Here is a 25,339-nt window from a genome sequence, read left to right as displayed (position 1 = left end):
AGAAGGCCCTCCAAGCCTAACCTACCCAGTGCACCAAAGCCCTCCAAGCTTCTTGCTCCAACATGGTTACGCTGAACCTTGTCTTCTCTAGCTTACCGGATCCCACAATCACCCAATGCATCAACCAAAATGAATTGGTCCCTTCTGAACTGCTTCCCAAGCACCAAAAAGCCTTCTCACAGATATGAGTAAGGTGAGATAAGGATTTGGTTAATGTACCTCTTAAGGATATATCAATGGAGAGGGTAAGAGTAGAGGAATTTGGAGAATCAAAGGATGAAGATTGTGGATGAGTTAATCTTGTTTTTCTCTAGGATTTCTCTCTTAAAATTCTCTCTAGAAGTCCTCTACATTTCATGGGTATAAGGGTATTTATAGCAGGGTGTATAAGGAATGCGAAGAGTAAGTTAAAACCAAACCGGGCATTCTAGCAACTTGAGTTCGCGACTGGAACGAGTTGCAAGTTTAAGTCGCGAGCTAACTGCCTAGCCAAACTAGAGGTTTTGTCATATAGTGCAACAGCTGACGTGACCCTTTAGCTCCCCCTACATGATTTACATGTGTGCCACCTTTGACAACTCGCCAGTCGCGAGCCAATCGCGAGATCCAGTCGTGACGCTCTTCTTGATTGCACACTCTTGAGTTTTTCTTCACACTCTCTCATACACTACCGTTACATGACTCCCACCTAAATACAGGGTTTCTAAGTGCTGAATTATTAGAAAATTTGGCACGTAATAAAGCCAACAAAATGATTGAATAAACTCAACCTTACAGTTTAAATTCCAGGTCCATGGTCAAAAGATTATTAGGTTCCCTAAATGTTGTGTAGGAAGGGTCTTCGGAACAAAGGGTAGAGTCTCAATGTAGACTTTTGTCAAATAGGTAATCTTTAAAGAAGGGAGGTATGATCCACTGTTCTTCTATGGAAGGATTTTCATCCCCTCCAAGAAGAGGTTTGTTACCTTTCGAGGTAGAAGATTTTGCAAATTTGGCCGAGCTAGATCAAAGACCACGTTTTACACCCATGGTTTGATCTGTGAGAAGAGGTTTGGGTTTCGGGTTGAAGAAGAAGAAGAAAAGATAAGGGAAAAAGGAGAAAAATATGGGAGGGAATATTTGTTTCCCTTTTATACTTTGAGAAGTCAATGTTTCCCTCCAAAAGAAATTGGTTCAAAACAGGAGATATCTTTTCAAAATTGGCACGTCTCAACATGGGGAAGAAACTAAATTTCTGACAGAAAATGGAAGTTAATGGTGCTAAAATAAATATATATATAAAAACCACCTTTATAGTCCAAGGGCAAAGGCGCAATCCTTCATTAACAGTTATGATTTAATTCATTGCATTTCACAGTTTATTAAGTGATATGTTTATTTTTGCGTGTTGTGCAGGAATTTAATGCATTATAAAATAAATATACAACTCAACATAAAAGAAGAACAATAAACGTATAGTAAATAACTTTCTTTCTTTTACATATTTTTGTGGTTAAAAGTTTTTTTCTTTTCTTTTTACAAAACAAAAAAGAGGGATTTACATGATTTGGCCCTTTTGGCCTATCACCTCTTTCCTAATAACAAAAGAACCCAAAAATCTATAGTCAAAATAAGAAAAAGAAAGTTTTACAACTTAAGCCATAACTGGCTAAACAAAATAAACTTTTAAAAAAAAATAAATAAAAAGGTAATAAATAAATAAAAAGAAAAGTAGCAGGTTCAACAGCGAACAATTCAAGGAGACCTTGGTGCATAGGCATCTATTATCCCCAGAGTCTTCTTAGGGATAATCTGGAACCAAGTACTCCATCTCCTCATCATCATCCTTTTCTTCCTCCTTCTCGCCTTCACCATCTCTCAAGTTGGAGTCATCAGAGGAGCCCTTGGAAGAGCTGTCAAAAGAGTTTGCCTTCTAGGACCAAGAGAGCCCTGAAGCGCTGGACTCTGAACTTGAACGACCAAGCCTTCGCCTCCTCCTACAGCGAGTAGGTGCGTCCAAGAATGCAGTATTTGCTGCATCTTCAGCTTCCTCTTCGGCCCTTAACCGAAGGTCTTCAGAGTCCTCCCCCTCCTCATCACTCTAGATGACGGGAGCAACTTCCTCAGGAATGAAGACCTGAGGAGGCAAGGGGTGAATGGGAAAAAGGAAAGGGGGTTGCATGGGACTTGGTGGTGGGGAAGGAGTGTGTTCACTTGAAACACTCCTAATAGAACTTAAGGAGTGCTGTGGGGAGTTAGAACCGTTGGAGGAAGAGTTTGACATTTTTTTCATGGAGGTTAAGGTTTGGAAGAAAGATCAGAAAAATAGAAAAGGAATGAAGATTGAAGAAGAAACATTCCTTATTTAAATCTTCAACTGCAGTTAACTGAAGGGACATGACATTTATAAGGAGTAAGGTCTGTCTGCCAAAACGCAAGTAACGAAAAGACACTAAAACGGCTAGGAGCACCCTTTCGAGCCACGTGTCCATTTTGAACATCACAAGGCATGATTATTGAGTGTTAATGCTTTTGAACCAATGTAACTATCAAAGGCCTTTGCCATTAAACGCCATTGACAGTCAGGGGGCTAATGTACATAACACCACTAAGGCATAGGAGAGTGCATAAATGGTTAAATCTAGACTCTACACGAGCAACTATGAGATTAAGGAAAGCAGTTAATGGCTAAGAGATTTTGTCCTGGTCAGTGCCAAAGGCGTGATTTCCTTGGGAAGGAAGTAAGATTTACACCTTATACGGTACTCAAGCATTACCAAAAAGGGACATAGTGACTTTTCAAAGCTGAAGGCTGTGAGGACATCCCTTATTGGTTGAATGCATGGTGAGTCACCTTGGAGACATGTGTACCAATCACAGTATTCTTGATGTCCCTCTTGATGACCAAGACTTGTCTCCTAAACAGTGTCAAAGCTACCTACCTACGGGTCCCAGTGCCACGTTGGCGCCATCTTTATCCCTTAATCAGCAGATAACTTCACAACTGTAAAAAGATCTTGAGAGAGAGATTGTAACAACTTGACACATGTCCTTGTACTTAGCCATGTTCCTTAGAGTATAAAAGGAACATGGAGCTGAACTTCTAGGGTAAAAACCCAACTAGATATTTTGAGATGAAAGTGGAGAGTTAGTAGGGAGAAAAAGGCAACTCCATTGTAAACTAATCTCTTTCTGATACATAATAGAAGCTAAGCCGAGCAAGAATGTTGTGTTCTTGCTCAAATCATGGTTTTTTATCCCTTCTCTAAGGTTTTCCACGTACATACTATGGTGTCTTGATAGTTAGCTTCTTCTTCTTCTCTAAATGTGCATCTTTTTCATGTCCTACCATCACTTTCTTTGTTTTCTTGAGTGCCATGCAAAATCTTGCATCTTATCGAGCTTTCTCATGTAAATGTACTGTTAGATAACTTATTTTACTTTCATAAATAAGCTTAAATCTAACTTACACATACAGTTGGTATTTCAAGATAGGCTAGGGTAGTTAGAAAGATTTCATATACTTGTAACTGCTTGATTGTTGATTAATGGATTATTAGGAATGGCGACCTTAAAATCACCCAATAGGGTTTTTGCCTTACGAGATTTTCCCCATTTGTTAACAAATCACCGTTTCTAATTTATTTTCTACTGCACTTAGTATTTTTAGTGATTTGTTGGTGCCTTCACGATTTGCATGCAATTGAACCTAATTAATCAACTTGGGTAATTGAATTAATTAACCGAGGTCAAATTATCTTAACCCAACATCTTCAAATCTAACTATATGACTCATTGAGTCCCAAAAGGAATTGCATCACTAAGCCTTGTAACTGATACTGTGTTAACTTCTCATTGATTGAACAAGTGCAAGAACCACAAGTACAACATGAAAAAGCTCTGTAATTCTCTATCTCACCCCACAAAACCTTCAATTGAGTGAAATTGTTTGTGATAGAAAGGTCTCCTTGAGAAATTGTTGCAAGATCTTTCTGAAGTTGAAAGAGTCTTGGTCCATTCTTCTGAGAAAATCTGATCTTAAGATCGTTCCAGACTTCCAAAGTTGTGTTCTTGTGGACAACACTTGCAAGAATCTTTGGAGAAACACAATTCAATATCCAAGATACAACCATGTTATTGCACTTAGTCCAAGCTTGAACGAACAGTGGAACTTTCGCCATGGCAGGAGTCAATGAAAGACTTCCACCAATAAACCCTAACTTGTTTTTTGCACCCAATGCTCTCTACATTGATTTGGCCCAAGTAGGGTAATTATCATTGACTAGAGGCTAAGCAACTAAAATTGCACTTGATTTTCTCCATACTGCAAAAAGAAAGGGTGTGATTCATCAATGGTGATGACTGAATCAAAAGTTATTGCCATTGAAGGACCTTCAAACTTAGAGAAGAATTTTCAAGGTAAAAGAGAGAAAATATCTAAGAAGAATTCAGAGAGCTCTGATATCATATGAAAGTTTGATGAATGAATACTTTGCATTAATTAGAAAACTGAATGTACACAGAGATATGTATACAAGATAAATATAACTAACTCCCTAAACTAATTTCCCAAATTATATTGGTTTCCCTCCAAAACTTAGTTATGAAAATACCCAACCAGCTACTAACATGTGTCTGTAAATATAACTAACCTACTAATCATTAAGCCTAAAACTACAAGTAGCTTTATAGACCAAATGCCAAGCTACTGTTGTTTATGCAGATGCAGAGTCAACTTGTTCCAGGACTCTGTTCTTTGATGGTTCCAATTCAGGTGCTTGGCTCATCTATGGTCTGGACCTTCTGATAAGAACACCCAGTTACTATTAAAAGAGGGAGTTAAATTCAGATGGTTTGGAAGTTGGTTAAAGGAAAAAAATGAATTTCAACTTAGGATGAATATGGAGGAAATTATATAATTCAGATCGTGATGAATGCTTAGGTGAACAAGGTAATCCCATGGAAGGTTTGAGTTCAGCTCCAAATGAAGTCCAATCTACAATTGACAGTTGGAATACCATGGTGGAATAGGAGGAAGCTATGGAAAAGAGTAGTTCTGAAATCACAAATTATTTCATAATTTCTTTGACACGTGTATTACATACACATGGAAATAAGGAGAGCATTGAACTGATCTGATGTTTGATGGAAATGAGAATGGATGCAAAAGTGCTGTGGGTGAGGCTCGAGGTGGAGAGGAGTCAGGACTCAAAACTGTCTTATCGGGAAAAAGCCTATGGGGGGATGATGTCAAGATCCCTTTGACCAACAAAATTTGTAACCAATTGGTCACAAGTTTGTTGATTTCCAACTTGAATTCTAGTTTGTTTGAAATAAGGAGTAGAGTAGAATTGACAAGAAATTTTTAAATAAACTAGTTTAAATTTACTAAAAAATAACCCAAATGTTACTAAGGACCCACAAACTTTAAAGGAAAAAGTTAACGGCAGCCCTAAGGGCATTAATTTAAGAAATATTTTTTGAAGCATTTTATAGGAAAAGAAAAGTAATAATTATTTTCTTTATGGCTTTTTATGTTTCTCATGAAAATAGATTCAAAACCTTTTTAAAATAGCTTATTAACAATTTTTCTAAGGGACCCCTTAACATGACCCAAATTTAAATACTAAAGCCCAAACCAGCACTTCACTATTCCTACAAGACCATAACTACAACAAACCCAATAGGAAAAGGCCCTCCCTGTTTCGTATACTAATTGTTGGGAAATTTAAATTCTGGTTGATAAAATTAACAAATTTTAAAGTAAAGTTGTTAATTATATCTATTATGAATAGTCCTTGGTTAAACAATCAAACATCAAAATCATGCAAAATGAAATAGTAAATAACACAAGATATGATGACCTAAGAAACTAATGAAACAAGCTAATTTTAAAGCATGGACCATTCTTGAGACCACTTATGAGAGTACTAGACAATAAAGACTACTAAGCTTCAAAGACTCACCAGTAGTTTTGAAGAAATAAGGATAGAAAAGGATGAGACCTTTGATGAGTTGAGGTATTGAGCTAGCTATCGAGGAGGCAGAAGGATTCTCGATAGATTGAGGAGGAATCAAGGAGGGTTCCAATAAATCGAGAAAGTATCAAGGTACATGCTGAAAATGCACTTTTCTTGAGCTTTTCTTGAGTAGATTTTGTGTCTTCAACTTGATCTTCAATTACAACTTTAAGATACATCAAAACTCAATAAAAGACAAATAATTTGGCATGGTTTGACAATGCCAAAACACATGAAACTTACACTAGTCAACCCAAAAAATACCAAATCCAATTTAGGAAGCCCAAGTTCACCTCTATTTAACCCTAACCAAGATTACCAAGTGCCCTTTAGTCCTATAGATCTAAACTTAATACATCCATCCAAAGAGCTACAAGAAAGGCTAATTGAGGAAAGCAAATTGGCAAAGAAGAGAGCCTCTTTGAAAGTTTTAGCTAGAGCAAAAGGAGTGCAAAAAGAAGTGCTGATAAGGGCAATTTTCAAAATGCTTACTACTAAGGGCTATAAATGAACCAAGTCGATAATAAATAGCTCGAGCTTGACTCGATAAAAAACTTGTTTGTGCTTGTTTGTTTATAAACAAGTCAAGTTTGAGCTTTAATTTAGGGTTGTTTATTAAACAAGCCAAGCCCAAATTAAGAAACTTGTTCACAAATAGGCTCATGAACAATAGGGCTTGATAAATAAATAAAACAAGTAGAGCTTAGGCTGGTATAACGGCTTGGTAATAAGTTTGATATGTGCCTAAAAAATAAACTCATATATTACTAAGTCTTTAATCAATTGGGAATTGAGATCGTCCAAACCAAATGGGGTTGATAATATGCTTAATATGGGTTTGATCATGTACTTATGTTGAATTTCAAGTTCAAGAGCTTGATATTGAGCTTGAGTTTAAGCTCAAACTTAGCTTGGCTAATAAATTAAACCAAGCCAAGTCGAGCTCAAGCTCAAATATTATTTGTAGACTTGATTCAAGCTCAAGCCAATATTGAACATTTTACATTTGTTGTCAAGCCGAACTTGAACATTAAATACTCAACAAATCTCAACTCGTTTACAACCCTATTTGAGAGCAAGACAAGAGCTGTTTAGACCTCCAAATTAAATATTACGACTCAATAGATTTTACTCTAACTTATACTAAGTGCAGAATAAAGTAAATGCAAGCGGATAAACAAATAAACTACTCTAATCCATAATCAATATAACACAGCAATAAATTGAAAGAAGAGTAAGGAAGAAGAATGCAAACACAAGATAACACACCGATGTGTTATCAAAGAGAAAACTGAAGTACTCATTGTAAAACCTCTCCGCTGCCCTTCAAGTGGTAATCAGTCCACTAGACAATTAGTTGGGATACACAAATAGTGAGAAACCCTCCAAGCCTAATCTACCCAACGCACCTAAGCCCTCCAAGCTCCTACTCCAACAAGGCTTCTTGGAACCGTGTCTTGTCTAGCTCTCCAGATCCCGTAATACGCCCGATTGCATCCGCCAAAGCCTGGCTTCTTCCAATACTTTCCAGTAGCACCAAAACCTCACTTGACACTCTGAAAGGGTGTGGTAAGTGTTTGGGCTATCAACCTCTCAAGTGTATGGAAATGGAGAGGCAGGAGTTGAGGAAAATCCACAATGAATTGTGTAGAGAATTGTAAGTATAACAATCTCTAACTCTCAAGATTTGTGACTAGAGTTTTCTCTCAGAAGTATTCCTCAACATCTGTGGGTAATGTGGATATATATAGTGGGGATACAGATAGTGTGTATCAAAAATGACAATTCAGTAAAATAGAATGTTTCGCGGGTATCTCGCTGGAAGGCCTTACCCGCGAGACACTTGTGATAACTAGCTGTCTCCATCCTGTCCTGACTCTTCATATTTTAGTCATGTGCATGGCACATGCATTACTTAGCGGGAAGCTTACTCGCGAGCTACCCGCGAAAACAGCTTTAGTCTTCAATTGTCTTGAGTCTTCACACTCTCTCTTTCACACACACAACCCTTACAATGAAATCCCACAAATAATATAGGGTACATAAGATTGAACATAATTACAATTAACTTTGGCACGGAATTAAAGCCAACATAAAATAGTTGTAAATTACAACTTTACAAACTCAAAGAATGAAGACAATGCAATGGTTGTTATTTTCCCTAGTTCAGTCCAAATGGCCAAGGAGGTAGGGCTTATCAAACCCCACGTCTCACCAAAAGGATCTTGGAGTGGAGGCAGTGACCAACAAATCTAGATCAATGCACTAGAGGTAATCATAAAACGTAAAAGGAGATAATTAAGGCTTGACAATCAAACTAAATTAGTGTCCATTTGACATGATTAATTTTGCTAATTTATTTTACTATTCAACTTATTTTTGCTTCTATTCATAGATCCCATTGCACTCCCACTATACTATTTTAGCTAACTTTTACCTTTATCTACAGTACTTTCAGCAAAAAAAATTTAATTTCAGCAAAATAAGCAGATCTCAAACAGATCCTTAAGCATAAATTCTAAAATAATCCATTAATATTCTAGCATGTAGAAAAGAAATGCAACAAAATGATCTTGACGTCAAAAATTTGAAGACAATTTTTCAGGATTTATAAAACATAAAATACAAATACAAGTTGATTTAGGTAGACTATTAAGTTTGCTGTGGTTGAGTTTGGGAATTGTGATGTGAAACAGTGTCTTAAGTTTGACTGTGTTTTGTGTTTCTTCTTGGGCGAAATGGTACCATTTTGATATAGATGATATGGAAAAAATAAATAAACATGTCAATGTGTTAACATATCACTTAACAACCAAGATTAGCCGAGAGTGCGTTTTTGTTGACAGAACCAAATTTCATGATGTAAAATTAAAATTATCAAATTTTAATGTTTAAATTTCTAAAAATTTTAGGGTATATTTTGCAATTTATCCTAATATTTATATATAAACGTACTATTATATATAGGTGCATCGTTTTGGATTTTGAAATATGTACTGAATATATGACAATGTTCCATCTATTTATATAAGATCGGAGGAAAGCGATAGGGAACTTGCCAGTGCATTTGGCTCTAAGAACACTCCAGCATAGAGCTTATCACACAGCTCGTCAGGGGAAGACGCCTTGATCAATTTGTTTGCATCATTCAAGATCGCCAGGAAATTAAGTGGGGGCGTTGTTCCTCTCTTTGTTGTAACTTCTTTTCCCTTGACTGGGTCTGCCTCACTGTTTTGTTCAACTTGTTGGATTTCAGTTTCCATTATTTCCTTGACTGAGTTTGTCTTAACACTGGTATGTTCTACTTGTTGGATCTCTGCATTAACAAAGAAAGAAAAATGAATAAAAAACCTAAAAAGGTAAACTCAATTCCAGAGACAAAAGAAAAGGAAAAAACCAGCATACAACACGACCAAATCATAAGCACAATTTTCTAAATTAAAAAATCATAAGTACACTTTCATGTTTGTACAAGGGAAAGAAAGGAACAACAATAACAACAACGTACACTTTTATTGGATGCATTATCGATAGGAGTTCTTCCTTCCTCTAGAACCGGTTTTCAGAGGGACAGAGCGAGGACTTGAGGGAAGACCTGGGTTCGTTTATTTGTTTATGGTCGTCTGGGATTCATTAAGGGGAATGAGCGGTCTTTATTTGCTGAGTATGGCCCACAGAACTGGTGGAACCAAAAAGGAACATGACACGATCGGGGGTCGTTATTTGCTTAATTGTCTTTAAACGTGATACACACAAATTGTTTTGTTTTATACAGTTTTACACATTCTAAAATGTAATTGAAGTCGTGATTTCTAGCGGTGAGTATAAGGGCCTTTTAATTATATTATTTAAACAACATAATATGTATTTTTATAACATTTAAATAACATTATTAGAATAACATTATCAAACAGATCTTAAAATTATTTATATGTAATGAACCCTACTCCACTTATTATTATTTATTATCTCTCAAACAAATGGTGAGATGAACCTTTTTTTCTTGCTGTTTTTTGTTATGTAAATAAAAATAATATTAAAATTAAAATGCAAATGTAAATTGTATCCTCTAAATTTGACTGAAATTCATTTTAGTCCTCTAACTTTTCTTTAATTCAATTGAGTTCATTAAATTTCAAATTTATTCCATTTAGGCATTTCATCCAATTTAAGTATACAATTAACTAATAAATAAAAATCTCACATAAAAATCTATAAAATATTTCTATTGATTTTATCGTTTCTTAATGTGAGAAACCTTTTTTTTTTTTTTTAAATGGCAATTTTTTAACAATCTCGCAAGCCCCCATCTCACCATGCCATCCAGATCTCTCCTCTCTCTCTTGCAGTGACTCACCAAGCCACCAATCTTGTCTACCAACATCTCGCCATGCCGTCCAGATCTCTACTCTCTCTCTTGCGGTGATGTTTTTTTAGTTATTGTTGTGGGTTTTGTTTGATGATTGTTTACTGTGGCCGGTGGTAGTTGGGTTGATCTTAGGTTGTGGTTAGTGGTGGTTGGTTAATTTAAAGTGGTGTTTGGTTGATTTTGGGTGGGGTAGGTTTGCAGTAGTGGTGGGGTTGGGCTGTGGTGGTGTTGGTAGTGCTGGGAGCGCAATCTCTCATAATAGGTTGCAACTTGACCTTTTTAGCGGGAACCAATTCTGTTAGAGCATTAGCATCAGGAAATGCATTAGCATCAGGAAATGCTACTCTATTCTATTTTACCATCCCAAAAAGTTACTTTATCAATTATACCATCCCATTATACAATACTTCCAACATCCCAAACTTTTATTTTCCTATTCTACTCATTAAAATAATATATCTACACAATAAAATAATATTTTCTCTAATTACCATCATTTATTTTTTCTTTCTCCCAATCACCATCACAATAAAATATTAGTTTTTTTTTTTTTTTAAGAATTGTGCTACAGTGCAATTCTATCTTTAGAATTGCACTGTAGCACCTATTGCAAAATTTTTTGCAATAGTTGGTGTTTACAATTCCGGATGTGGGAAGTTTTTGAGAGAAAAATGCTAAATGAAGCTTAGATATGGCATTTGCAATTCTGAATGTTGATGCTCTTATAGTGAGTTCACTTTTGCGTTTCTGGATTGCTACATTGAAGGAATTATCAGGTGGAGAGACTAGGACATCCTCCGGGTTCATGTCTTACAAGATGGGTTTAGGGAAATTTTAATTGATATTAGGTGGGTCCATGGGAATAACAGTTAGGGAGACCAAAGCCCAGCATTTTTGTGAGAGTTGGGGGAGATTGAGATTAGGGGTGTGATTGTCGGATTTGAGGTGGATATTGGGCTCTAAAATTAGAATAGAAATTTGCGTTGTAGAGATTAGGGGGTGAAGCTAGAGATGTGGGCTTTGGAGTTTGGTGTGGAGAGGAGTGGGCTTGTGGGCATTGAGAAGCTTTGAGGGTGAGTCTAGGCTAACGGAGAAACAGGCCCAGACGAGAGAAATTATGGCTTGTGAACCATGTTATATTCGAAACCTTAACTTTTAGATTTTGATTTCTTTTTCTTTTATTTTTTTATTTTTTTATGATTTTTTTTCTTTTTGTTTTTAATGGTGAAAGTGACGAAGTCAGTAACAATTGCATAATAGAGCCAATCTCGGATGAGTAAAATAACAATTTCAAATTATTGATAGACCAAATGAATTCAAAACTAATCTTATGTAGATAATCTGTAATTATCCTTTTACAAACTCACCCTTCCAACAATGTCCACCGCCATTGGAAAGAATGGGCCAACTTACTTGGTCTTTTCCAGAGATTTGCTTTTAACTATCCAATAACTTTTGACGTAGTTGCAAGCACTGTAGTTTCATATTCATAAGCCATATTTTATTTTGATAATTGATAAAGAGTGGTGTACTTGAACTGATCATCGATTGCCACAAGGCCCCTGAAGCTAAACCATCAATTTGACATGAAGTCATGAACAATGCCAAGATTCTCCACTTGCTTCAACCATGGAATGTTCTAATCTAAAAAATAATAATAATAATAATAATAATAATTATATATATATATATATATATATATATATGTGTGTGTGTGCGTGCGCGCGCGCGTGCGTGTGATAACCAGAAAAAGGAGGTAAGGCCGGTGACTTGTGCTTTTGCTACTGGTAAGAAACAATCATAAGGGATGATCCAATTTTGAAGGAGATGAATTCTTTTAGGAAAGGGAAAGAGTTCATTGCACAAAGTTCAGTGTATACAGAGTACATACTGCAAGAGTCTAGGCATAATTAGGGTACAATAAATGCACCAAAACATGATAAAATAATGGTGTAAAGAGAGGTAACTCTCAATACCTTCTCATGAAATACAACAATAACAAGCTATCCCGTTAAAAAGACCGGGAGAATGCTGCTCTATGTGTCCTTTGGAAAGCTATACCTACCGGTACCCAAATTACTGTACAGACAATCCTAAATTTCTTCTATAAGGCCTCACAAAACCTACCAACCACACCACAAAGAGATCCTATAATATAAGGCACCAACAACCTTCACAAGTAGATCCCATTGCCATTGCTATAAACACCATCAGGCAACCCTTAGTGCACTTAGCTGGAGTTACATTTCGGTACAATTGACTACTCCATTCGGGACAGTCCTTTAGCTCCTACAGCTGTGTAAGGCAACATCCAACTCCCCACATGCTGCTGCTATAAGTCCTAAATTTGACATAAGAATGAGAGAATTCAGAAGTTAACATTTCCGAATTTTGGTGCACACACATATCAAATGAGGTTAACACACAAGTAAATAAAATTAAATAGTTAATCAGCAACAATATACATGTCAGGGAATACTCCTCTCCTATTACAAACATGAACTCTCATGGATCCAAAAATTTAATATGCCATATTGCACTTCCAAATTACAATCTTCAACGTGAATCTTGATCAACTATACCGTTTCATAGTAGATTCTCACCATAATAAGTCAATCCATAGTTTTGAAATCCGGACCGGACAGTACGGTCCGACCGGAAAAACCTCGAACCGCTCATTTTTGCAGTTCTTTTAGCTTCAAAAACCGTTCTATGGGAAAAAATCCGGGACCCGTGCAAACCGCGGTCGGACCTCATGGTTCTGAGAACCGTGACCGGACCGCTTCTCACGGTTCCTTACTTCCATTTGTATTTGAACCTTGGAAAAAAAAAAAAAAAAGCAACGAAATGGACATTTTAGACTGTGCACAGGTTTTCCGGTCAGACCTGGGCTTTTTGTTTGAAAATATTCACTGAAAACTCGCCGGAAGTAGCAGAAAGTAGTAGATCTTGTTTGCTAAATTGATGTTTTGGGGGAGATTTTGCTCGAATTTGTTTTGGAAGAAAGGGAGAAGAGTTTGCTCAGATCAGTTATGGAAGAGAGAGGGGCGAGAGAGAAAGAAAACAAGAAAGCTAGAGGGAAAGAAGGAAAGACTAGCCGGCCTAGTGGTAGTGTATTAGTGGAGTGTGCAGGGGTCTGATAGTTGTATGAGGATGGGAAATACTGACGTGGGGAAGAGTGTTTGTTTGGGGAAAGGGTAAATTAAATGGTGCAATTATTTTTATGTTTAATTTTAAATGTTAAAATTTTTAATTTAATATATTAAGACAAACAAGAAGCCTGTGAGGAAAAGAAAGAAAAGACTAGCCGGCCTAGTGGCAGTGTACTAGTGGGCAAGGGTCTGATGGTTTTATGAGAATAGGGAATAGTGACATGGGGAAGAGAGTTTGTTTGGGAAAATGGTAGATTAAATACATTAGTGGACATTTCAATTATTTTTATATTTAATTTTAAATGTTGAACTTTTTAAACGTTAAACTTTTTAATTTAATATATTAAGGTAAACTTTAAAGTAATATTTTAAACTAAAAAGTGCTGCATCTCTATATTTATTTATACTGTTTTAATAAAATATTTTATTTGTAATAATTTTATACATTTATTTATATTTAAAATAATTATTAAATTAATTATGATATTATTACGGTTCGACTCCGGTTCAACCTCGGTTCGACCTCAGAAACCTTGAAACTCTCACTTTTACGGTTCAATAAACGGTCCGGGTTTGAAAACCTTGAGTCAATCAACGAATGACTTATGACTTAATTATTCCATCTCTATGACCTATAGTCATATGTTATTGAGGATATCATTGGTTTGTGGGTAATAAGTTAAACAATCATACTTGATAGGGTTCAATACTGCAAAACTAAAACTGCATGGATTAGCAAATCCTTTCCAGAGCACTCCCTCGCTTTCACTTAACATTTATTAAATTACTAATGACCAACTTTTACAATACATCCTTTCCATTCATGATGCTTTATTATTATTATTATTATTATTATTATCTTGGCTTAATGATATTTCAAGTAGTGCACCTAATTAATATAGAGACATTAGATGTGAATATAGATGCCTATAAGTGGCAATTAATATTGGCAATCCCATGCCAACTCTTTTTTATTCGCATGAAAATTTAATTAAAGGGTCCTGGTTATGGTTATCAATATCCTAATCCAAATCGTACGATCTTACGATCCTAAGATCCTATATATGTCCCTAAACTGTCTTAGATCTCACTAGGTTCTCTACTAAGGTTAAATCCATTTAGGATCTCGATCCAGATCTTAGGATCTTAAAGAATCTCGATCCTATAGTGATACTAAAGATTATGTGATATAGAGGAAAATTCAAAAAAAAAAAAAAAATCATCTTTTTGGGCCTCCAAATGGAGCCCCAATGCCCCAAACTGATAAAATTAAATAAACAACTCAGTGTTCCTAGTCCAAATTATATAACAAAAAACATATATAAAAAGGAAAAAATAAAACCCTAACCTAAGGCTCATTTCAGTTATAAGTCATCACCTTAACAACTCAATGTAATAAACAAAATCACAAAAGACAGAAGAGAAGAGAAGAGACTAAACTACTAGAAAGTTGGAGGCAAGGGCAAAACTCTGATAAATTCGACAATGATGCCACTATAGGAGAGACCATAGACAACAATGATGATTTTTTTTTTTTTTTTTTTTTTTTTTTTTTTTTTTTTTAAGTTCCGCTGTTAATGCTTACGCATGAGAATATGAGATGTATTAGCTCTTAGTTGCTTACTTTTTATTGTGAACAATAAAATTATAATTGATATAATGTGTTCCCAGCTAGTGTACGTATGACTTAATTCATTATAGTTGTTTATTATGAATTGTGATGGCTTAATTTTCTAAACTTATCTCATCTGAAAAATTATGTTTTCAATGAGGCAGTGATAATGTTTTTAATTTTGTACTTTACCTTTTATTAGTAATTTCATCAATTTGTATTAAAAATTACTTTTTAAATGTTTTTTTTAATATATATTATGAATTATAATTATGGTATTTTCATTATAATTTTTTAAATCGAAAAGTAGGATCTTACAATCCGACAATCCGATTCCCAAACCCTTTCACTGATTCTGTGTAGGACTCAATCTTGATAACCTTGGTCTTGGTCATTTGTTAATATACTATTTTAGGAAACTTTTAGAAATATAAAATTTTATCAAAAAAGTAGGTTGTTATTTCAATTTTCATTAAAATATTTCTAAAAATATTTCATAAATTAATACTCTTCGAGCATCCGTTAACTTTTTTTTTTTTTTGCTAGGTAAATGCGGGGGCTTGAACCCCCGAGTAATAGGTCACTTACATAACCGGGTACCAACTCGCCTAGAAGTGGCGGTGGTAGGGCATCTGTTAACTTATTCATAATTAAAAAGTTTATATATAAAAAATTTGGTTCAAAGTGGATCATATGACGGATTTGTTGTTTTCAATTTGGAATTATGCTATAGTTTTTAATACGGGGCCTTCAGCAATAAGTTGCAATTAATATTCCCAAGGCCGTGCCAACTTGGTTCATTATTATTCAACAAACATTTGGTAAAAGTGCATTAATATTCCCAGGACGTTACAAGCAACTCCTCAATTATGGATCAGCTAATGTTAATTTGAGCCGTACGGAATTTGCTGTCAAGAAATCATGAATCTGATTCTCAAAAAAAAAGAAAAAGAAATCATGAATCTGCACAAGTATAGGACGCATGAGCATATAGAAATTGCTTCTTTGTGGTTGAACCATCTTGGATTACTAGTTAGAGTTCTAAAAATATCTTGAAACTTTTTTTTTTTTCTAGAAAGTCAGTCCTTGATAAATCGTTGGAGGATAACAGATTGCAGGGGTTCTAACAGGGAATTTAAAATAAAATAAAATAAATTCTAATAATATGTTTTCTATTGTGAAATAAAAGAAATATAAGAAAGAAATCTAAAGAACAACGTATATGTAAATTTCAATCTAATTAAGTGGTCATCCAGCTGTGCATTCATATGAGAGGATATATTTCTGCTACATTCATTTACAGTGGAGTGTCAGTATATATAGCAATAAAGGTCGGCCTACGGTTTTGATATGAATTTAAGCAACTTCTTCTGATAGGTGAAACCGTGAAAGACGCAGTGGTTAAGGGCCGAAATATGTAGAGGATCGAAACATTTGAAGTGAAGAAAAAGGGCCGGACACTCTCTCCAATGATTCCAGGCCATCATATTTACAACACTCCTACTTTTGACAACCATCTCTAATGCCTCTTTAAATATTTGATTATAGCACAGTGAATGCAATTCCCCTGTTCCATACCCACCATATTACTACGAGGAAGAATTTCTTGAAAGTGACCCTCAAATACTGGAAGTGGCTCCAAAAATCTCATGGATATCATGAGAACTTCGAAAGTACTTAACCACCAACCTTTTGGGGTTTACTGTCCAACTTGGATAATATATACTCGTCTTGCAGTACTTGCACACTGATAATAAAAAGAAAAAAATATCCATAATTGATGTGAGAATCTTCACATTTTAACTCATAAAAGTGATTGTGAATATGTATATATATATACACACACACACGCACATATATATATACACATATAATGGAAGATGTGAAAGATCAAGACCTTAATCAAAAGTAGCTGTGGGTTCCAATTAACTTAACTCATAAATTTCTAATGGTTGAATAAGAAATAGATCAGAATAAATGAGCTTACCAACTCCAATATGTTGGATTCCAATATTCAATCAAAAGAAGAGTAGTCTTAATCCAAAATGGAATTTTAGAAAGAGAAAGTTTCAAGCTTCTTTAAAAGGGGCGGGCGGAGTATGATGGGTTCCAATAATCAATCGAAAGAAGAGTAATTATTTACATACACTACTTTGTACACATCAATATTCACAATTGATATGAAAATGTCTGCATTTAAAAAAATGAAAATGGATGTAAAATAACAGATGTGAGAGCATGCCCGTTTGGTAGAGGAGTTTGAGTAATGTTGTTTGAGTTTTTTTAAAATACGTGTGGGTAAAAAAGTGTGTGAAAATGTGTGAAATGTGGGTAAAAAAGTGCTCAAACCCTACCTTATTGCAAGTGGGATCCAATCTTAAGCCCGTTCAACCAACTAATATCTACAATAACTATATAATTGTTGTTTAGCAAAAATAAACAACTACATAATTACTTTTAGGATAAATTCATCTATACTCGAAGGCCAAGAGGTGTTCTTTGGTTGCATTAAGGATCGGAAGCTTTACCCTTGGTGCCATATTGGTACCATAAGACCTCTGGGGGCAGAACATAATGTACACTATTTGATTAGGGTCACTTTGAAGACTATATAGATGCTGTCTAGTGTCGTAGCCCCCTAGAAGTTGGTATGATCTCTTTGATCGATCCATTGTCAGACAAAGATCATCAGTGCCTGTAGAAATCCAGGAAATATAATCAGCAATTTCCTTCATATCAATACAAGATCGTAGTGTTAGATTTATTAGTACAAAAATAACACAGATTGATTAGTTACAATGTTAGGAGCGTCTCAATTGTAATATGTCAACATGCAATTCCTACATTGTGTCCTAGTTATTCCAAATTTCCAACCACAACTATCCACATCATTGGTGCTCTTCCTTTGTTGTGGGGGTTCAATCTGAATAGCCGTTGAATTTGGTATATATACGATAATAGATACTTGTCTTATAGTACTTGTGCAAGGATATATATCCACTATTTCACAAGCATATTCATAATTGATGTGGGAATGTTCATATTTTAACATATAAAAAAAAAAATATATATATATATATATATATATCCACTATTTGACAAACATATCCATAATTGATGTGGAAATGTCCATATTTTAACACATAAAAGTGGATATTAAAAAAAAAAAATTGTAAAATGGTGGATGTAAGATAATCAAAATCCTAATAAAAAAGAGTCTTCCAATTCCCGCATGTGGAAAAGAGTTGAGGTTTGTACTATGAGGCTGTATGCAGAGTTCCTCATTGAGTTATGACTAAATAACATGGTAAGAACAAAATCCGATTTATATTGTGTAAATATCTATTTCCTTCATATCACCTGTTGATGCTAATTACACAACATAAAATGGTTAATTACCATGATCAACCATCTTTAACTCTCTAATTAAGCTCCTTTGAGTCCCTTATAGAAGAAACCGAAAGACCAAAGTTTAGAAACAGATTGACAAAGAAAAAACCCAAATTGACTCATTACAATTGGAATTACCCATAATAACCCTAGCCCATCTTACCATATACACCCAACTTATTAATGCCCAATATTTCTACTCGTTCTCATCCCCAACCCCCCCAAATGTTGAAAGACTTAGGCTCCGTTTGGTTTAGAGCTAACTTAATTCTCAATTCTCAGTTTTCAATTTCCATAACTCAAACCCAAAACTCATAACTCAATTCTCAAACTCAGTTTCACTCAAAAATTGCAAAACACATGTTTGGGTTGAGTTCTTAGTTACATATCTCTACCACTTTTCCCCAAATCCGTGGACCCCACCACTGACACTACCCAGTGCAACATTGTTGCTACCTGCGGCTTTTTAACAAAAAAAATCTTCCACTCTTCCTCTCGCCTTTCATTTCTCTGACCCTCCCTCTTTTCTATCAAATTTTTTTGTCTTTCAAATTTTTCCACTTTTCTCTATTTCTTTCTTAGCTTTCTCTGTCTCTCCCCTCTTTAATCTGTATTTAGGTGTTGGTTGGGTTTCACGGTGGAGATCGAGTTTGAGATTGGGTTTTTGGGGCTGGGTTACGGTGGAGATCGGGTTATGGGTCACGGCGTGGCTTGAATCGGTTGGGGTTGGGTTACGGTGGAGATCAGGTTATGGGTCACGGTGTGGCTTGAATCGGTTTGTTGTGGATCGGTGCTGGGTTGGTGTTTCAGTGGTGTGGACCGGTGCTAGGTTTGTTGTGGTGGTGGTGTGGATCGGCACTGGGTTGGTGTTTTGGTGGTGTGGATCAGCGCTAGGTTTGTTGTAGTGGTGCTGTGGTGGCGCTGGGTTGGTGTGGTGGTGCTGTGGTGGCGCTGGGTTTGTTGTGGTGGTGCTGAGAAAGAGAAATGGGCAAATTCGCAACGGTCATATCAAGCTGACATGACAATACACCAGCTGTGGGCTCCACGAGGTCTTCCATTTTACGGAAATTGCCACTGAGTTTGAGTTTGAGAAACAGAAAACAGCAAATCCTTGTTTCTGGTTTTCATCACTCTCACTCAACCCAAACTAAGTTTGAGTGATAAAAAAAAGGGAGAGGAAATCAAGCCAAACACTCAATTCTCAGTGGGTCCTACGCAATTCTCAGTTTAAGTGATGAGAACTGAGTCATATGACTCAAAACAGGGCTAATCCAAACAGGGCCTTATTCTTCATTTATTTTTTCTTATTTCAATCACCTTAATCTTTTTTTTTTTTTTTTGGGTCCACCTTAATATTTTTAGTTGTTTGATAAATTCAGTCTTCTGAAATTTTATTGTTTAAAAAGATTGGCAATCACTTTCTCACTCTAAGCGAAACTTTCTCTTTACTTCTCTTTTCTGTTCAATGGTTATCAAATTGATTTATTAACAAGGGCCTAGGTGGAATGCAAAATTTAATAAATGGGTTTTCCACTTTTATATGCTCTGTTACTGTTTAGATTAATAGAAATAGATAGAGGTCTTAAATTGAAATGATTTAATTTAAGTCTTTAATTGACAAATATAAATACTTAATACCTACTATGAAACATTGTATAAAGTTCAGGTCTTTTATGTGGTTTCTGATAAATTAAGACAAACACACAATAATGAATTCAAGGCCAAGGTTTTCAAGGAAGATAACTAATTTGTGTATATTCATGTCCACTGCATTCCTTGTGATAAAGAAGGCACCTTAAAGCTACAATTCCAACTGCATAAGGGACTTGGGTTCAAAATTTCGAATCTCATCTATATTAAGAATCAATTAATGTTTTAGTTTTATAATAAATAAAATTGATTATAGAGGGGACATCATTGGTTAAAATCCTATTGTTTTTGAAAAATAAAAGAGCTAGAATTGAATCCTAATTTCTAACCAATTAGTCACAAGATTCACAACCACAGGATTATTCACAACCACAATTTCTAATGGGAAGCCTGCTGCAATAATAACTTAAACTTAAAAGCAATGGAAATAGGATATATACTTATTAGCAAAAAAAAAAAAAAAAAAGTTGGATAAAGACTCACTCACAGGCAGCTAACTCAATCTGGGTCTGGTAAATAAAATCCAGAACTGCAGAAATCTCTTGCTCAAACTGATGAAATGGTCCACTCACAAAATTCATCTTTCTTAACTTACAGAGTCCCTCTCCTAGCTCCATCATGGCTCCTTTATGGTTCTAATTGACCACAAACCATCAAAACCCAATAACCAAATTTTGAAAAGAAAAAAAAAAGAACAAAGAAAGTAAATAAAATAAACCAATAAATTAATAAAGCTAAACCTGCAAATGAAGTACCAACCTGGTTAAAGAGGTGGTGAAATCCTACAGCACATTGTAGAATGCCATGAATAAGAGTTCTGGTAGGCTCTTGGGCCATGTTCCAGAGAGCTTCAAGATAGTCATGGCATTTATAGTATTCTCTGTCATTGAAGAGCATGACAGCTTCGTCAAAGCTGCAGTTACCACTGGTGTCATCATCATCATAGTCATCTTCTACAGCAGAGAATCGATATGAAAGGCGAAAGGAGGAGTTGAAAGAGTTTTTTATGAGTTTGGAAGGCTTTTCAGAATGAGTCTTGGGGACATATGGTGATGGTGATGAAGAAAGGTGGAGGAATCATGATCAGCTTTAGGAGGAAAACAACGAGAGAACGATGAAAGAGGAAATATCTTCAGAGATGATGCACATGGGATCGCCATTGAGGATTAATGGTAGAAGAAATATTTTCTGAGTTTGGTCATGTTTTCTTGCTTTTGTTCGTGTGGTGGAGGCTCATCGGTGTTCTCAAAAATCTCCCAAAGGGCTAAGATATTGGACTAGCTAATTTATCACCTATCTTCGTATTGTTAAATGGTTCACCTTAACGGGTGCTTGTGTTTATCAAAAAAAAAAAAAAAAAAACGGGTGCTTGCAATTTTTAGTAAAACCATGGAAAGTTTTTATAACATTTCTAAAGAGAGATATAAAAAGTTATCAATAGAATTAATTATTTTATCAATTTTTTATAAAATATTTTTAAAAATAATTTTTAAACCAATGCTTTTAATGTATTCATTAATATTTTTATTATTAAATATAAAAGAAAATATTTTTAAATGGGAGCTTTTAAAAAAATATTCATGTTAATAAATATTTTTAGGACATTTGTTAATGGACCATTGCGTAAAAAAATGTCAAAAAAGTCAATTGTCATTTTCTTTTCCATAAAAAATTTTAAAAATCTGCTCAATTTTTTTTTTAATATTTCTTAAACCCATGCCCTTAATGCATCCGTTAACTTTTCTCTTAAAAAATTCTATTACCTTTCTTAAAATAATATATATATATATATATATATTGTAGGGTCAAGATTGGTGGCCTAAGCCCAAAAGAGATGGGAAGTGAGCCTAATAAACCCAATACAATAAATTTGTAGAGAATGGATAAAAGAACTAGGCTGTTTGAGAGCTCAACAACAGTTAATCAAGGTTTTAATAAAAGAACGAGTACTAAAATGCTGGGAACTTGAATAAATTTAGGTCCGAAGAGACAAATTATAGTTTGAATGGCTAAGGTTACTCTAGGAGCTACAGTAAATTTTTCTTCTTCTTCTTTTTCCTTTATTCTTGATCCCCTCTCATGAGAGAACCTTCTCATTTATATAGTTGTTTCTAAACCATCTTCATCGTACACTTGTTCTTCATCTAAGCAACCACTTGAGTACATGTCACATCAGGTATTTTTTTTAGTACTCCATGAGTGGTGGCAGCTGATATTGCACTGTTCAAGAGTCTTCTCTGCATAAATGCGGCTAGAAAAGTTGCTGCAATGCATTAAATGCGGTGGTATTAGCTTTTTCTTTAGATATTTTTTCGTTTTTATCATTTTTATGCGTGCATAGAGTTCATCCTTATCATTGGAACTTCCTGGAAGCTCATCCACCCTGCCCAGGTATTTGCTTGGCTGATATTCTTTAAGTCCGAAGAGAATGCACTCCTCGAACTATATTCCTTTATCCTTTCCTCACGTGATTCTCCACCGTGGGACCTTTCCCAATTTTTTACTCCTCCTCGGACATACTCATATCTTCAAATAGGGCCCAGGGCCCAATATACTCGTTTGGGCTTTTACCTCCACACATATATATATATATATATATATTAGGAAAAATTACAACTTTATCTACATATGGTTTGCCTGAAAAAAACTTTGTCTACCTATGGTTTAAAAATTGACACTTTACCTACCTGAAGTTAGCTCCATTTGTCTCTCATTACTTACTTCTATTAAAAACAAGGGTAAATTTGTATTTTGTTACCCCTTTATGTATTTCTCCTCTCAAAACATAAAAAATTAAAAAATCTAAGGGAAAAAAATATCTAAAAGCTAAGTTTTATAAAAATCAAAATTTAACTTTTACATCTTCTTTTCATATATCAACTTTTAGATCTTCTATTTTAAAATCTTCCTCTCTTTATATAAAACTACTAATAGGCTTTAATAATTGTGGTGAATTTTGTCACATAAAATCTACTCAATGTTAAGAAGAAAATGCTGGATTTTGTGTAAGCACTCTCACGAAAAAGTGACGTGGAAGTGTTTCACAAACCTCAAGAGTTTGTTTACTTTTTTCTTTTCTTTTCTTTTCTTTTTTTCTTTTTTTTTTTTTAATGTGGGTTTATAGGAAATTAAAAGGCTATTATTAACTTGTTAAAACGTGGCTGCTTTAATTTTTCTAGCACTTTTTTTTTTTTGAGAAGCAATTTTTTTTCTAGCACTTAGCGTGAGAGTTTTGAAATCCCATGCATTCTAAATGAGGAAATTTTGAGGTAGGATTTGCAATAGTTTATTTCCAGAGACGTTATAAATTTAGGGCAAATTAGTAAACCTACATGTGGTTAGGTTCATTTTTATGTTGCCTACCTATAATTTAAAACTTAACACTTTACCCACCTGAGGTCAATTCTGTTAAAACTCCGTTACCTATATTTGTTAAAAATGAGGGTAAATAAGTATTTTTACTCCCCTTTTATATATCTCTCATCTTAAAACAAAAAAATTCATACAAAAATAAAAGTAAACAAGATTAAAAAAAAAATGTCATTTTTGTAAAAATAGTAAATAGTTGCTAAATAACTTCAAAAACACAGAAACTTTAGGAACTGTTCAGCAAAGAGAGGCAATATAATCATAGGCACACCATAACAAACTCCTTCCAACATAGAGTTACTCCTTCCAACATAGAGTTCTTTGTCTTTGAAGGTCTTTTGAACAACCTAAATGAATGAATGGTTGGAAGCCTCAATAGCATAAGCAATCTCAACAAATTATCCCAACGCAAAATTGGGTTTGCTTCTAAAACTAATATAAAGAACCAAATTGGGCTATTTCTCATCCTTATCAGATGGCTCATCTGAATCCCCTACTCTCATAGGCCCGGGCCTAGCAGGTAAAGTGTCACTGTGGTTAGCCCAGGTGGAAGATGCCAACTCAAGTCGCCCCCCCTACCCATTTTTCTTCTTAAAAAAAATCAGCCTTATTAGTAATATTTGTGTTATATGATGCTAGTTCTACAAGCAAAGCCTACTTTCCCATCTCCTTTCTAACATAGTCTGCATAAGTTGGCTCTAATTTGTAGAAACTATTAACCAAAGACCCAAAACTTTTTCTTCATCATTTGACATTTTTATCAAAATGCCCAGATTTGTCTCTCTCTATCATCCTTCTCTCTCCCATCCATCAACAGTTGCCATAACCACCTTCGAAACCCATACCCAATCGCAAACCATAACACACAACCATTGCCAAAATCAAATCAACAACCACTACCATGCCAAAATCAAATCAACCCATAACCTAAAAAGCCACAAAAAAAAAAAAAAAAAAAAAAAAACCCACTAAGCAAAAACAAAGTCATTGCAATCCGATTTGAGAACAACAGTGGCTACTGTTTGGGTGTGTGTGTGATGAAGAGAGAGAGAGAGAGAGAGAGAGAGAAGACAACAAACTTAGTGAAGCTTTGGCCATAGGTTCCTTGGATGAGATCGAAGAGAGAGAAAGGTGGAAACTAAGATCGGCAGTGGATCTAAGATTGGTGGTGGAGATGGTTGTTTGTGTGTGAGTTTTGAAAGTGTAGGATTTTTTAAATTTAAGGTTATTGTATGTATATAAGTGTAGCTTGCAAATTGTTTTTTGGATTTATGTGGATTGATTGGCTCAAGAATGTTCATACCAAGAGGTAGTGTGTTCTTCAACCAAAACTTTACCATTTTTACAATTTTTCTTTCAGATCTTATTTCCTTTTTTTTTTTTATGTGTTATTTTGTTTTGTAAGGAGAGAGATATAAAAAGAAAGTAAAAATACATATTTACCCTCATTTTTAACAGAAGTAAATAACAGAGTTTTAACGAAGCAAACCTCAGGTGGGCAAAGTGTTAAGTTTTAAACCATGGATAGGTAAAGTGAACAACAGGTCTAACTATAGGTGGGTTTACTGTAGTTTGCTCATTTTTTTATTAGTTTAATTTACTCTTAAAAATATTTTTGCACCTGACCTAAAACTCATACATTACATTACAATCACAAATTAGCTCATCCTAAAATCAAATAACAAAAATCACAAATCACTCACAAACTCTCTCTCTCTCTCTCTCTCTCTCTCTCTCTCTCTCTCTCTCTCTTATTTGACTATCTTGGCATTTCCAACTCTAAGATCAAAAGGTGAGT

At 34.9% G+C, this 25,339-nt stretch overlaps 2 protein-coding genes across 4 annotated transcripts in view; both read right to left on the bottom strand.

The window, feature by feature from the left end:
- The window catches only part of LOC112011794 (uncharacterized protein PHLOEM PROTEIN 2-LIKE A4), a 31,903-nt gene extending 22,268 nt beyond the window's left edge, over positions 1 to 9,635 (bottom strand). The window contains exons 1-2 of the mRNA XM_024044131.2: positions 9,508 to 9,635; positions 9,059 to 9,315 (exon numbers count right to left, since the gene is read on the bottom strand). Of these exons, the coding sequence (XP_023899899.1) occupies positions 9,059 to 9,262 (204 nt within the window). The 5' untranslated portion in view covers positions 9,263 to 9,315; positions 9,508 to 9,635. The remainder of the gene's footprint in view (positions 1 to 9,058; positions 9,316 to 9,507) is intronic.
- Positions 9,636 to 16,395: 6,760 nt separating this feature from the next.
- LOC112011795 (uncharacterized) lies at positions 16,396 to 21,483 on the bottom strand. 3 transcript variants are annotated; one of them, XM_065760897.1, is made up of 4 exons: positions 20,932 to 21,483; positions 20,660 to 20,807; positions 17,661 to 17,827; positions 16,396 to 16,879 (listed from the first exon to the last, which is right to left on the bottom strand). In XM_065760897.1, exons 1-4 carry the CDS (start codon positions 21,067 to 21,069, stop codon positions 16,832 to 16,834), a joined length of 501 nt encoding a protein of 166 aa, XP_065616969.1. In that variant the 5' UTR covers positions 21,070 to 21,483; the 3' UTR covers positions 16,396 to 16,831. The 3 variants fall into 3 exon arrangements, 2 of the variants coding, with proteins under 2 accessions (XP_065616969.1, XP_023899900.2); XR_010623973.1 differs by lacking the exon at positions 16,396 to 16,879 and having other exon boundaries at positions 17,214 to 17,827; positions 20,656 to 20,807; XM_024044132.2 differs by lacking the exon at positions 16,396 to 16,879 and having other exon boundaries at positions 17,214 to 17,827.
- Between the last annotated feature and the right edge of the window lie 3,856 nt (positions 21,484 to 25,339).

The sequence above is a fragment of the Quercus suber genome, unplaced genomic scaffold (genome assembly GCF_002906115.3).
Source record: "Quercus suber isolate HL8 unplaced genomic scaffold, Cork oak 2.0 scaffold_386, whole genome shotgun sequence".
In the NCBI taxonomy this organism is placed as follows: Eukaryota; Viridiplantae; Streptophyta; class Magnoliopsida; order Fagales; family Fagaceae; genus Quercus; species Quercus suber.
Note: the sequence above shows the minus strand (reverse complement) of the source record. Positions and strands in the feature narration are given on the sequence as shown.